This window comes from Buteo buteo, chromosome 1 (genome assembly GCF_964188355.1).
Source record: "Buteo buteo chromosome 1, bButBut1.hap1.1, whole genome shotgun sequence".
Classification (NCBI taxonomy): Eukaryota; Metazoa; Chordata; class Aves; order Accipitriformes; family Accipitridae; genus Buteo; species Buteo buteo.
In genome coordinates this window covers 10,875,738-10,890,839 of record NC_134171.1, presented here as the reverse complement: position 1 = coordinate 10,890,839, position 15,102 = coordinate 10,875,738, and the positions used below count along the sequence as shown (strand labels likewise).

The following is a 15,102-nucleotide window of genomic DNA, read 5'->3' as shown; positions in this document are numbered from 1 at the left end:
AGGGCAGGAGGAGACCTGACTCTGGTAGAATCCTATATCAAAAGCGAGCAAAGTCTTCGTTTTTACCAGCAGATGTTACGAGTCACATTTATCTTTTGGTTTTTTTTGTAAAGAGCTCTGAATCTGGAATTATCCTATAGCAATCACAAACTGTATTTTATATCACTTGCGCACAAGTTTTATGCAGGGCATCTGAATAAACCCCTAACTATTTGTACATTAACAGCATTACTAGAGTTAACTCATGGAAGCTACATGGTGAGCACAAGCCTGCTCATAGGGTTATGGTTTGACTTTCATTTTCCCCAGTTCACTACTGGAAGTTGAAGGCATGTTATTTTATCTATTTAGGAAAAAGTTTTTCATTTCTGTGAGCTCCTGTTGTTCAAATGAGAAAACTTTAGCTTCTTCAACAGAAATGTCAAGCCTATAACTTGACAGGAAGGCTTGGAAGGTACTACAAAAACAACAACCAACCAGTTTTTACCAGATGCAACAGTAAGGTTTGGCCTCCTACTTCACCATCCTAAACATAGTTTAGTGCATGGGAATATGAAGAGAATTTAAAAAATAAGCTAAAGTCATCTGTTATCTTTGTCCTATTCAAGTGAAGTAAAAAAAGAGAAACAGAAGCCTAAAAAGTAAAATATTTCATTTGTGGAAAGCCTTATAGGATAATTATGTTGACATTAACAAAGGCTTAAGTACAAATTTATATCCAGCCATCTAGCTAATCCTAGCTGAAGTTACTATGACATACACAAATACATGTGCACAGAGAACCACATGCATGCATGGATTCACAGCCCTGTTCAACGTGAAAAACACATTTTTAAAATTGTGACTCCTCCTGTAAGGTCAGCAGCAATATGATGACCTTTACTATTGTGTCAAATCTTTACCGGTGCTGCAAGTCCAGGATTCAATGCAAGCAATTTTGAGCAACATACCAAAAGGCAGCCTTTGTAGAGAACCTGGTTGATATATTTTCCTGGTAAATATATTTTTACAGTAGAAATATGGCAGCTTCATTATATAACATGATGGAAAACACTGCCTTTCACTGCATCAGGCAAGCTACGCTCACTTTAAATACTAAATATAAATAGACACATAGCAAGAGATTTAACCCTGCAAGTCCTCCAGTAGAGGAACCGTAATTAAATAGCCATTCAGTTAGATAAACCTGGTCCCAAGGAGCATTAAGTCCAGGCCATTCCAGTTGTACTGAATATGTGTTTACAAAGCAGATCGCCACTGCCATTTGTCAAATAAGAAAAATCTTTTAAACTGGGAATCTCATAAGAAATATTTCCTTTCCCTTCAGAAGTATGCTAGGCTGGTAAACAGAAAAGTACATCTTAGCACAGGACAGGTGACAATGGCAATTGTCAACTCTCAAACACATTTTGATTTATTTGAGAGATTTCTGATATTCTACATTACTATTAAGGCTACATTCAAACAAATTTATAGGTTAAATTCTGCCTCAAAAAACAAACACCCACCTCTCATTCTATGTCACTTAGTGAAACCCTCACTGGCACAAAACTTCCACTCACCAATATAAATTATAATGCGTATCTGAAAAACAAAATTGGGCTGTGATATTGTATCTTAAGAGGACACAATCAAAAAATCATAATACCCAAGATATCACTCCGGATAACTTCTGGAAGCCAAAGCTGATATGTTATCTCAGGCCAAAATTTTGTTTTCTTCATAAGTACATTGCCTTGTTAGTCTAGTGTCACTGCCATAACATTTTATTTAAATAACATTTTGTATCACGACAAATACATAGAACAGAAGAATTACGTAGACGATGCAACACAAGAAACTAAGTCAAGTTTTGAATCGTACAATCTCACTGTACAAAAGCAAGATGTCACAGACTTGTGGATAAACCTATATTATAACATAACATCCCGTTGTGCCTCAATTCTGTAGCATCTCTGAAGACATCATCCTCTTACAAAGAACTGTTTTTTTGCTATTTAGGGACAGCAGAGAATTAGTCAGTGAAAGCTTTAGATTCAAGATGGATGATCTGCTTTTGACGCTGGTTTACATTAGGGGTAGTTTTGGAGATACAAATAAAGGCCTCCATTTTCAAAAGTGAATGTTTCTTTTGAGTACCTTGATTTTAAGATATCCCCTATGAGAAACCTGAGACCTGATTTTCTAAGCAATACATACGTTCAACTCCAGCAAAATTGCTAAGAATTACAGGTACTCAGCAACTATGAAATCAAAGCCTATGGTTTGACACAAGGTTTTTAAGAACAGAAGCACTCAAAATGTCCCTTCACATTACTTTGGTTTACAGACATAATTAAACTAAATAATTTGTTTGTGTGTGCTCTTGTCTGTATGCATACACATATGCATCCCTGACACTGCAGCTTTTAAAATCTGAGCAACTTTAGCCAAAGCTGCAGAACTCTTGGTGAGGTATAAAACTGAACTACCCATAGGTAAAGTTAAGCATGTCCATAAATAAGCATATAAAGTGAACAAAACTGTGCCTGCAAAAAATCAGGCACTGAATTTTCTTGCTTTTGTAAGAGTCCATTAATATATTAATAGAAGTTTTACATATTTTATACACTCAGATATATACATATATTTTATCAGTAATGTGTGCTTACACACATACATATGCACACATGCAAACATATGTGTACACTTACCACTCACACACTCACATTCCCTTATCTGCACACATTCAAGTTCTTTAATTTTAAAGAAAATGCCACCATTTAATAAACACTGGAATTGATTCCAGGTTTTCCAGGATTTTAGAATTATAGAAAAAGGTTACTTACATCTGTCATTGCATATGAAAAAAAAAATCTGAACTTTACAACTAAATTAAAATAAAAAGAAAGACCACACACACCCCTCATGCTACCAGCTTTCCAATTCGGAATCAAGACATTGGAATGAATCTGGTATAAATGCAATAAGCAATGGCAGCATTTTGTATGAGTATTTTTTACAATAAACGTGAATCTTTTGGAAGATAATTTAGTACCAATTTATGGTGAGCAAAAAGTTCTTTCCTGGACAGGTCACTGTTGAGCCCCTTTCTTCTTCTGCTCTAGCTCCTGCAACCGTTCCTCCCGGCACTGAGCATGCTGCGTTCCCACTTTGTGGGCTGTCTCGGTGGCTGCAATGTCAATCTGTGCATATCGGGATGATCCACTACCTGAAATACCAAATGAAATCCTGTAAAAGACTAGACCCCTCATATATTCCTGGGTAAAACTGACCCAGGGTTAAGCTACTGAGACACTTCCGCAGAGTTCCTAGATGATCTTGGTCTGGTCTTAAAGCAAGCTCTATAAAGGGAGTAAGATGATAACCACAACTAAAAAAAAACCCCAAAAACTCAAAAGCTTTGTTATCTACATATTTTAGCTACCTGGTTTTCTTCATATAAGCAAATGAACCACTTGTATTTCTGCCCCAGGTTTGAATGTCCACCCCTACTCCTCCCAATAGAAGACAAAATTGAACTCAGTTCTCCCACTTCTGTGAGGCCTCATCAGCAGGCTACTAGTCAGTAAATGAACATCTAGTATTTGAAAATTAAACACCTTTGGTAGTGCAGTTGCAGGGATTCTTCTTTCTCTGGATTAGGCACTCTGTGAATGTTTACCAGATCCACCACCCTCTGCCTCAGAGAGAATGACAATTTAGTCCAATAATTGGCAATAAGGGAGATAAAAGCTGCTCAGTCTGTTCAGGAGTAAAATAGTTCTGTATAGGTGCAGACATACAACTCCAGAGGCTGGGAAAACTTTAGTATGAAAAAATAAAATATTTATGGTCATCAAAGGCGCCTTCAATGTTATACAAGTTGAGCTTGGGAGGGTAGCTGACATTTAGGAAAGTTTATGTCAGTTTATGGAATTCGGCTCTTCATTCTTAATGCCTTGGTTCACTGTCTTTAAAATTAAGATAACACATCTGTTTCCCATCTTAATAGGATGTTGTACAGAGAACTACATTAAAGTCTGGGAGAAGCTTTGAATTACTTAACTAGAGCCATATAAACTTCCGCAAAAAAACAATGGGGAAAGTGCTAGCATTTCAAAGTTAATAAAATAGCTGAAATTAAAAGTATAAATATTAAAATCTCAATAGTTGAAAACTATATATGGAAAACCCATCAATACCAAAGTAAGCTAGATCCTGATTAGGGGCTTCCTGTAAGGAGGAATGCACCTCTAAATGACAATACATGGTAGCTATATTTCATATTTATGTGCTAATTGTCCAAGTTAAGCATTAGAAGTAAAATACCCAGACTCAGACAAAAGAATTTAAAAAAATTAAAAAAAAAAAAATCAAATACTTGGGCTGACTTTCTCTCTGTATCACTTCTACACATCCTCATGGGCAGCAGATAGAAGAACACTATGTTCTATTCTTAAGCATTTACTGCATGGCTCCAAAGTCAGTATCTTCAGGAGCAAGCCCTGTACACCTACACCCACAGCCCTGTTTCTGAAGCCAAGCAAGAAAAATTAAGTAAGTGTAGTCCTAATATGTGCAATGAAAATCTCGAGAACACGAAGCAAATTACTGTCTGTCAAACTCCACAGACACAAAAATGTTCACTTTAGAAAGAGTGCATATACAAAGCACCTGTCAGAAGGATACAACATCTTATAGAACCTCATTACTTCAAAATCTTTTCCAAAAGAGTTGGCAATTACAAGAACTGCCTCACAAACATACCAGGGTTCAACACCTCTGTTAAAAAAAGCCTCTGGGTAGATGAGAAATTAAGATTCTATATGCACCACGCATTCTGCATTACTGCATCCTTTGCTGTTTAAATAGTAGTAGACTTCCTTACCTCTTATGCCCGTGCTATGTTCTTGAAGTTCCAATTCCATGTAATGAAGCTGTTTTTTGGAAGTAGGGCTGACAGGAATATTAACATAGGTGGCTGTCTCACTGTGGGGTCGATCTGATGCAGAGATATCAGCTGAATAACCTACTGCTCCTTCTAAAATAAAATAAGTAATATTTTATTATAGACAGTTTGCAATGACCAATGACCCATTTAATAAAAATGTACTGTTCCATCAAATGTTCTGAAAGCAAACATCCAGCAGCAACAACTCAGCTTGCCAAACAGTACGTTCCTCAGTCGTAGACGGGACATGAGAAGACTAAGGTTTCTGCAGAAAAGATCCTCAGAGGCTGATCAAGTCAGAAGACCACAGACCACAGCCAGTGATCTCACAATGTTGTGACAGAAAGCAAACACTATGCAGAAATTTTCAAACAGAAGAAATGTATGCAACACTACCTCACAAGGCTTTCAGCTCTAACTCAGATTAGTAAAGCCTTATATGAAGCAATCTGTTCTAGGAAGACGGGAACTATTATATCATCTGCAAGAGAGTAACCAAAATCACTAGAAGTTCAGAAAGTATGTCCAGAAAATAGGGAGCGAAGAACTGTTTCAAGCAAGCTTGAGGAGACAACGTCAACAGCTTCCCTGTACTGAGTTGAAAAAGATAGGAACGATACTAAGCGGGGACAGACCAAGTAATAAAATACTTTAATTGCAGGAAAAAAAGTAGAAGATGAGACAGTGGGAAAACCTTTCTAATAGTAAATATCACAAGAACACTAGAGGAAGTCCCACAGAGGCTGAAGAATTTCTGCAACTAGAAATTTCTAAAAAAGAGATAAAGTAACACCTACCAGGAAACAATTCTCTGTGAAGTGATTCTGACTTAAAGACAACTTTTTTGTCTACTGGATGAATTCTCAAGACCTCTTCTAGTCCTACTTTCAATTATTCTAATCTTGTCAGAAGTTAAACTAAGAGAGAAGGTAGAAGGTTAATGTTCCATTCACTGACCAACCAGGCATTCCAGCTTTCAATCCCTTCCTGATATCAGGCACCTACATCTAGTTTTTCAATCCATGAACACCAAGGGACTTCCCAGAATTACCTGGGCTACAGGAGACCCAAATACAAATCTGTATTCCCTCTGTGCTTGGGCAAAGCTTTGAGTCACATTCTCATTACTATCCTACGCAGCAGGATAGTAATCACCTGCCTGTCCAGTCCAGTTGAAGTTCTTACCCTTAAACACCTTCTGCTGTTAAGTCAATCTGGGACAGAGGAGTGCAGACAAAAAATGGTATCACTTTCAGGTTTTCCCTTTCCCTGAAGTTCTCCCATTAAGCCCTTCCCTGTCCCCACATAAAACTGGTATCAAAACTTTATTTGTCCAAATCACTGCTTTTCTTTTCTGCCCATTCAGACACTGTTGAGATGTGAATGGAGAGGCTGTAGGTGATCAAGGCTCTTTAGAGCACAGGAAAGAACTTCTTATATCCAACCAACAGCAGCTGTGAATAACCATTAAGGGGAACTTTTTCTTCTTTTGGAGTGTATTATGAATAGCAGAGAGAGCTCATACAAAGTTGGGTAACAGTGAGAATTGTCAGAGGCTACAGCAGCTTCCAGGATAATGGAATGTCTCCAGGCTTAAGCTATTTAAATCAAAGGAGTCTACCATGCAGTCCAAAATTTTAAAAGCCTGGAAACTTGGCCAATTTTCTGACAGATTTTCATAAAGAAAACATAGGAACATCCACAAAATAACCAAACATTTTTCTGACAGTCAGACTTCAAGTTGTTGTCCCAAAGCCAGTTGTTAGGAACAAATGAAAAGGAAAAAAAAAGTAATCAAAGAAATTCCTGTATCTTCATCAAACATCATTCTCAGAAATTATTCTCAATTATTCTGTCTAAAGTATTTCAAAGGAACTTGGCCTGACTGTGCCAAAAGGGATTCAGCAGAACCATAGCACTGAAAATCTGCATCCCAAATAGTTAAAGTTGTAAGCAAATGCCAATATTAAGGACTGATACAGCCATGAACAGTCATGAAGGAAAAGATAATTTTTGAAGTCTTTCTATATGCTGTTAAAGTGACATAGCAGGAGTTTAAGTGAAGTGTCCTCAAAGCTGGCTAGCACGAAAACCAGCAAACTTCTTTACAGAGCTAAATAGTTGAAAGGTTTCAGGAAGCTGAATGTCATACCTGATGCAGACAAGCCAAGTAATTTTCCTGAGAACTAAAAAAACACACACGGAGAATAATATATTAATTGGTAGGGCTTTGTGCAAGAAAAACAAAAGAAACACACAGAACAATGAAACCCCTGGCAACAGTCAAATATTCTTTTCAAAGGAAAAAAACAAACCAAGAACAAAGTGGGCAAACTGGAATGGAAGGAAAGGAAAAGTCTTCTGTTGTTTAGTCAGTGCTGTCTTAATAGAAACTGTGCTTTTCTTTGTAAACATAGAAATACTTGGCTTTTCATTTTTCCTTCAAATAAAAAAAACAACAAAACACCTCATTAGACACTACAAACTGACTTATATATGTTTGAAGAGAAGGGTTTATTTGAAAAGCACAAGACAGCCAAAAGCTCCTACTAAGAAAACAAGGCACACACAGAGAGCTGTGGACAAAGACCGTGGTTTCAGCAGTCCGTTCTGGGTGGACAAAGGTAGAAGATGATTACAAGAGGGGTGAGAGGACCAGTATTTGAGATCATTATGGAAGGAGAATTTGAGAGAACAACAGACCAAAATGTTTGGTTACAACATTCTAAAAGAATTGGTAGAATATCATGATTGCTTGAAGAGAAAGGAGAAAAATGTAGGAAGAAAAAAAAGATAGGTAAGCAAGTAACAGGAGAAGAGTAAAAGGGAAAATGCAATGGCACTGAAATGATGGGGAAAAGACAGAAAAAGATAGTATAAATGTGGAGGGAAGAAGAAACTTATATTTGAAACTGCTGGTTTAGCCTTTCTTTCAGCAAGTGTTAGTTATTCATGTTTTCTACCCTATGTAGGCACCGTTCTCAGAAATATGTGATAAATAACGCAGAAAGAAAACCAACACCATAAACGCAGCCCTGAGATAAGTGTGTGCATGCACACATGTGTGAGCATACATGTAAAGCTGACATGTTCAAAGGGCAACATCTCAAAAATAAACATTTAGAAGCCATCACAACAAAAAATGAAAAGGAAAAAGAAACAGGAGATCTTAGTGTCCTCTGACGCAACTGGCTGCAAAGACCTGTACTCACCAGGTTCCTCAAGGCTCGTAGGAGTTCCAGGTTCTGCAGGAAGTGTCAGCATCTCATAACCACCTTTAGGACCTAGAATACAGGAACACCATCAACAGCTTTGGATTTAGAAACTTGCACAATGAAAACAAAGCATATGATTTTCTGATTTTTACTTGTAACCTTCTAATCTGAATAATCATACTGAAAAAAATCTCAGAAAGTGTAAACAGTGGCTAGTGTTGACTTTCCTGTGGTGGTGATGCCAGCATTTTCTAATGAGTGCAACAGCAAGGAAATAAACGTTAGACATTTTTACAGGTATTCACACAGAAGGCCACTGAAGTCAACAGCATGTTTTGCTATACATCGATGAGGGAGCAAAGCTGTCTTGAAAACATGAATCAGGGAGAAGTGCGTGGGTGATCTTGGGAGCATCTGGAAGACTCTTGTTAAAATTCCACCTCCAGCATGATGGATAACTTCTTGATTTCTGACAAAGCTCTGTAAAAAATGCTTAAACTAGCCCTTCCAAATATAACTTTGCTTTCCAAGTGCAAATCATCACCTTTGCAAGAAGCCAGGTTGCACAACACCACCAATGCTTCCAGACCACTAAGCTGAAAAAAGATGCCCAGGTTGCCCTGTGATCTCAGACTCCACCCCAGTTCAAACAAGGCAAGATAAAAAGCTATGCCCATAGAATGAACATATTGGGATTAATTTTGAATGACAAACACTAATAATTTTATCTGCTGGTGTTCCTTTCTCCATTATCATGAAGAAGTATCTTTAAATGTGGTGGGGTTTTTTCCCCACTGTGTCATTGCTAAGGTACAGGATTTCTCATGGCCCGAGGTGGGGTTTTTTTGATGGGTGCCCTTTGTTAAAGTGCTGGCAGAATTTTACTGCTGTGAATAAGATTGCTGCCTATGCTCTGACACTTATCTCATCTGTCACTGCCTCTTCTAAACTTATCCCATCTGTCAATGCCTTTCTAACAAAAACCCTGCAAAGCAAAAAAACCCCAAAGAAATACGTAAGACTTACAATAGGGTATCGAGTCATATATTACCTCTAACTTTTTCTGAAGTTTAAAATAATTTCTTTAAATTAATTTAAATTTACATGCATACACATACCTCGTAACCACTTACACTTACCAGCTTGGAGGCTGTGCCCTCTATGTACTTTCAAAGACCCAGAAGCTGCCATGACAGAAGCACCACCTGTTTTCAAAGAGAGATATTCACATTAAATCTAAATACCTGTTGCTATTATTAGATATCTGCTGTGCATCAGCATTTTTAGTAGATGATTCTGAAACATCAAGAAAAATTTCAGTAAGAATTAGAAGTCATTGTTCTTCATTTAAGCACCATTCCTTTTTGTTTCGGTAAATTCTTTATCCTGAGGTTGGGGCACTATAATCTAATTTTGCTGTTTTCTTTCTTTAGAAAGAAAGGATGCCTTCTATAAAACTTCAGGATACTGGCCTCCCTGGTTGTGGTGAGTACTACCTCAGTCACAGAGACAGTCTTGAACTAAGAAGTAAAATGGCAATGAAAATTGAGTGGGGAGTTGCCTTTGCAATTCATAATGTAGCTTTGGCAACAACAAAGTTTGAAGTGTTCATTAAAATCTCATCCAACTGGATCCAAAACCTATTGAAGTCAATGGGAAGAACTGTATCACTGTCATGGTTTAACCCCAGCCAGCAACTAAGCACCACGCAGCCGCTCACTCACTCCCCCCTCACCCAGTGGGATGGGGGAGAAAATCGGGAGAAGTAGTAAAACTCGTGGGTTGAGATAAGAACAGTTTAATAGAACAGAAAAGAAGAAACTAATAATGATAATGATAACACTAATAAAATGACAACAGCAATAATAAAAGGATTGGAATGTACAAACGATGCGCAGGGCAATTGCTCACCACCTGCCGACCGACACCCAGCTAGTCCCCGAGCGGCGATCCCCCACCCCCACTAGCCCCAGTTAATATACTGGGCATGACATCCCATGGTATGGAATACCCTGTCGGCCAGTTTGGGTCAGCTGCCCTGGCTGTGTCCTGTCTCAACTTCTTGTGCCCCTCCAGCTTTCTCGCTGGCTGGGCATGAGAGGCTGAAAAATCCCTGACTTTAGACTAAACACTACTGAGCAACAACTGAAAACATCAGTGTTATCAACATTCTTCACACATTGAACTCAAAACAGCACTCTACCAGCTACTGGGAAGACAATTAACTCTATCCCAGCTGAAACCAGGACAATCATGCACTTCAGTAGTCCACCACCCAGTTTTAGACGTGCATAATGGGGAGCGTGAAGGGTAGGCGAAGGATCTAGCTTCCATGGGGTTTGAATCCAGGTCATAGCCAGTTCTTCTGAAATACCATTCCGAGTGTTACAGCCCGGAAAGCTTTACCGAGGGCACGTCAGATGGCACAGTCAGTCTCCTTTCCCCAGCCCAATTCAGATCAGCAGGAAGCTGTCCCAGGTACAGTATTAGATACGGAAGTTTGAGGAAACAAGAGCTAGCAACTCGGAAACCTACAGAGTGGTACACATGTAGTGTGGTTCGTCTACATACACACATCCCTTCTTTATTTAACCAGCAAACTAATCAGCATTATACCCACTTGTTCGGTTAGCTTTATTCCTATCCAGCTGTGAATGTCTTGTCTCTACTGTTGTCACTGTGGGCATCTTAAGATGAGTGGCATTTACTTCCTCACATGAATAATTTTGAGGGAACTTGTGCAAGTAAATGGTATTTAGCAGAAATAAGGTAGGAGGCTGTGCTTATGAGTAACCCTGTCACTGGTGACAGGGCAGCTGTGCCATGTGCTGCTGTGTGTTCGGGATCAGATAAAATTAACACTCTTCTAAGCTGATGAATAGTCTCTGAGCAGGAGAGACACTTCTCTGCAAATTGTTTTTAAAATAGCATCCAAAAATTACCGTAATTTTTATGCAACATGAAGAAATTCTATAAGATAAATAGCAGTCTCAAATACCAGAGAAAACTGCATGACCTAGGAACCTAAAGAAAATGGCAATTTCTTAATTTTTTCCCCTGCATAAAGTATACACTCATACAATTTTTTTTCTAAATCTAATAATTTCCAAGCTTATAAAATTATTGCTACACTTTTATAAAATAAATCTAAATAAAACCCACAGATTATGTGATTTAATGAGGACAATGGATTAAAAAAAATAATAAACACCTATTTCAGAAGTGAACAACCGAACTAAAACCTTTAGTTTTGTAGTTTTTGTGTACACAAAAGCATGTATAGGGTAATCCAAGGCTACAAAAAACAATTTTCAAGCATACCATACTGAGAAACTGATTTTGTATTTTAACAAATGAGATCAGATTTTAGAACCTTTATACACTCTGGTGAGGACTTAACCACTAAACGTTATTTGAAATTTTGTTTTTTACAAGACTGCTGATAAAAATAAATGCAAAAATAGGACAGCCCTGGCCTAGCTGATTTACTTATATTTTCACTGTAACTGATTTTCATGTTTCTCACCTCAGAGCATCCTGTCTCTGCATTATTAAGAATATCAGAACAAGCTTTATGCAGCTGAAAGCCTTACCTTACTTTGAAGAAAGAGTACAGCTTCATGCTAATTGCAGCTTCACAAACTAGTGGGGGGCGGGGGGGGTTCTCCCTCAAAAACTTAATGTAATTCAGCAGAAATCATTCCAGAGGAAACATGGATTTTTAAGCAACACTTAGGATTTGTGAAAAGCAGACAGGACAGGAAAGGAGATTTAAAACAATAAGATATTCCAATCCATTTATGGTCAAGTTGAAGTTTTCCCATTTGGAGGTCGTTTAAAAGAACGCTGTTAATGCTTCAGAATTTGACCTGTTGCATTTTCCTCATTTTCAAATCTGGCAACTAACAAATATTTACATAGTCAAATCTCTCATGGAATTTTTTTGGAGCTTTGAACTGTGTTGTATAAACACATGTCAAGAGAGATTGACCTAGATATTTTCTTCCTTCTTCTTTACAGCTACCATATAAACTGGTTTGTTTCTCATTTATGAATCCTAGGATAACACTTGCAGGAATGGAAAAATCAAGTTAGCAAGATAAATTTCTGAACATATAAAGCATCCAGCAGGAGACAGACACTCCTTACCATCATTCTTTTTGACTTACAAATCCAAGTTAAGAATAATTTTTTCAGTTTCCCCTGCCATCCAGTTCTGTGTGGCTGACTCACTCAAGTCTTTGTTAAAACTGAGTAGCTCAAGAGAGTTATTTCTGTTCTACTTTCCTCAGTGTGTAAGAGGAAGAAGATATTCAAAATGTGATAAAATGAAAATAAGCTGCAGAATATTTTGCATTCCTACATATGATTAGCCTCAAACATGTGTTGTAGCTCAATGAAGACAACTATTTGAAACATTTTTTCTAACTTTATAGTCATTTTTTTATGCCCACTCTTCAAAAATAAGCACAGTTTACAGCACATGTGCTACTAGAAAGAGCCATGAAAAAAAATTAACAAACAAGAGGGAAGCTGGAATATATGCTATAAACTGAGCCCAGACAGTTTACATTTTCAAATCCTGTCACCTATCATTACATGGCCAGTGAGCAGACACATGCAACACTACACTGGTTTTACCAAGTGATCACTTCTTACTGACTGGCCTCTACTTTGCCTTCACAGGGCAGGTCACAAATTCCACAGGTCTGGGCTATTAAATTTGCTGACAAGGAATCAGGACAGAAGAAAACACTATGCTCTATGATAAATTCTTGCTTCCTGTTGAATTAAAACTACCTTTATTATGAAGTACTTTGATCCATCTCCTCCTTTGAAAACAGATACCTTGCTTAAAACAGCATCCAAAGGCTAGAGGTACTGCTTGACAGGAGAAATACTGCAAGTACACCAGGAGGTTTTTTCATGTAAATCTAATAAAAGAGTTCCTGGTGCTCTATAATTGCCCTGTAAAACTTCCCTCAGTTTGTTAACTCTTCAATTTTCAAAGTGATTTCATACATTTTCTGCTATACAAATGGCACTATCTGCCATACATAAAAGCTGAAAGGGATGCTTACTTGCTCTACAGATTTCACTATGTTCAGAAATGCCTCCTGTCTCTCTAACAGTCAACTTCAGAAGTAGTAGAATCACTCAAAATTAAAAAAGCATTCAAGCACAGTGACTTCAAATATTGCTGCCCAAAGATATCTGTCTAGCGTGTCCAAAAGAATCACAGAGGATCTAACTACCTCTAGCTATTTTTCATCTTCCTGTCCTGTATGGCCACTCCAGCCCTGCCTCTCACCCTTAAAAACGCAAAAGTGTTAAGCTAGAATCATTACCATTTTCCTGTACCAGGAAACCCAGTGTCTGTTTTTTGATGCTTTACATATATTTACTCCAAAAAAATCTTGTTGAATCTGAAGTTCAGGATCTATATTGGTCAAGAATGAAGGTCACATAAAGTGTTTCCTTAATAGAAAAATTTTAAAAAGCTGAAATAATCACTATGTTTGCAAATAAGGTTCTTCACCTTTGTGTTCTAGAAGGCTGGAATATGTAATTTCCCCAGATTTCAGTGTCAGAGAAGGCATGGGGAAGCAAATCAGGAATACAGAAAAGGCAGGACTAGAGGGTCACTGCGGCATGGTCTTACCACCTTCTGTCATGCCCAGAACAGGGAATAGGAACCTGCTGGATCTACTTAGCCCACAGGATGAAGCAGCAGCATTTGGATCATTCACTAGCATATGGTTTCACCACAGTGACTTTTGGTTTTTTTCACTTCCTGTCAGGCCTCTAGTAGTTCAGATAGTTGCCAAGGCCAAGGTTTAGCTTGTAAATGTAATATGTATTTCAATCAGCTTACTTTTTCTTAGCTCCTATTTTTCTTCCCCTACGGAATTATTTTGAGTGCCCTTATAAAATAAAGCACAATCAAGAAAGAGCATGCCATATTATGGCAGGGGTTTATTAATCAATTTCCCATTATAATAATGCTCTTCTATTACAGTGTTTAGCCCTATGAGTTATGACATATTTATGGTGGACACTGTTCAGCACACAGTGCTTTACTGGCTCAACAAAGGTATCATAGCGTACTTTGTCTTCCTACATCTGAAGAGCTGACAACATATTTCTTGAAAAAAATTTGTGAATTATAAATTATTTTCAACCTAAGCAACAACAACCAACACAGTATGGCCCAGATTCTTCTTTCTCACTACTCTCAATTAATTCCTTGAAAGCTTACTCCTAAGCTTGGAATAGAAGTATCAGGCTGCATAGGTTCGCAATAAAAATTTTAAAAATGTATGAAAGAAAGCCTATTATTCCATCATAAAAGCTAAGCTGTCAGACAGCTGAGTTCATTTTCAGCACCCATCACCTGTTATATACTTAATTTTATTTTTTCTTTTTATCTCCCTACCTTGACTCCCTATCTACCTAAGAACAATTTAATAAATATACAATGTCCATAATCAGCATTCAGCTGACATTTCAGCTGAATTCCAATCCACAGCACTGTTTTATATTTATTCCTTAATTCATCGTCTCAGAACATTTCCCACCAAGCATTGTATAGATTTGGTATCACAAGCAAAGAGGCTGTCAGATAGCAAGAGTGTCTGTTGCAATGCTGATGAATTTGCGTCTGTGGAATATGGGAAATATGGAACTGTACAGACAAGAAAAATAACAGAGAATTTAAGAGTCACAAAACTTAATGATATTAAAGTACACTGCTTCCATGGGAGGATATTTGTTAACTTATTTTCCCATTCAGCTATTGATTTTTGTAATGCCAGAGCCTGCGGCACAGAAGTACAGGGAGATCAGACCTCCCACTATAGAAGTTTAATTTGAGTGTTGAAATGCCCAAGGCTGGGTCTGGCTGCTGGGAATGTCTATGCAATCAGTTTCCCTGCAGCTAATGAAAAGGGACAA

At 37.8% G+C, this 15,102-nt stretch overlaps 1 protein-coding gene across 2 annotated transcripts in view; it reads right to left on the bottom strand.

Annotated features, from left to right (window-relative positions):
• Positions 1–641: 641 nt before the first annotated feature.
• Positions 642–15,102, bottom strand: part of DOK7 (docking protein 7) — a 70,057-nt gene continuing 55,596 nt past the window's right edge. The window contains exons 8-11 of one of the 2 annotated variants that reach the window (XM_075022418.1): positions 9,288–9,353; positions 8,146–8,217; positions 4,871–5,023; positions 642–3,211 (exon numbers count right to left, since the gene is read on the bottom strand). In XM_075022418.1, coding sequence (XP_074878519.1) covers positions 3,075–3,211; positions 4,871–5,023; positions 8,146–8,217; positions 9,288–9,353 — 428 coding nt within the window. In that variant the 3' untranslated portion in view covers positions 642–3,074. The remainder of the gene's footprint in view (positions 3,212–4,870; positions 5,024–8,145; positions 8,218–9,287; positions 9,354–15,102) is intronic. The other variant, XM_075022411.1, reaches the window with a different exon arrangement.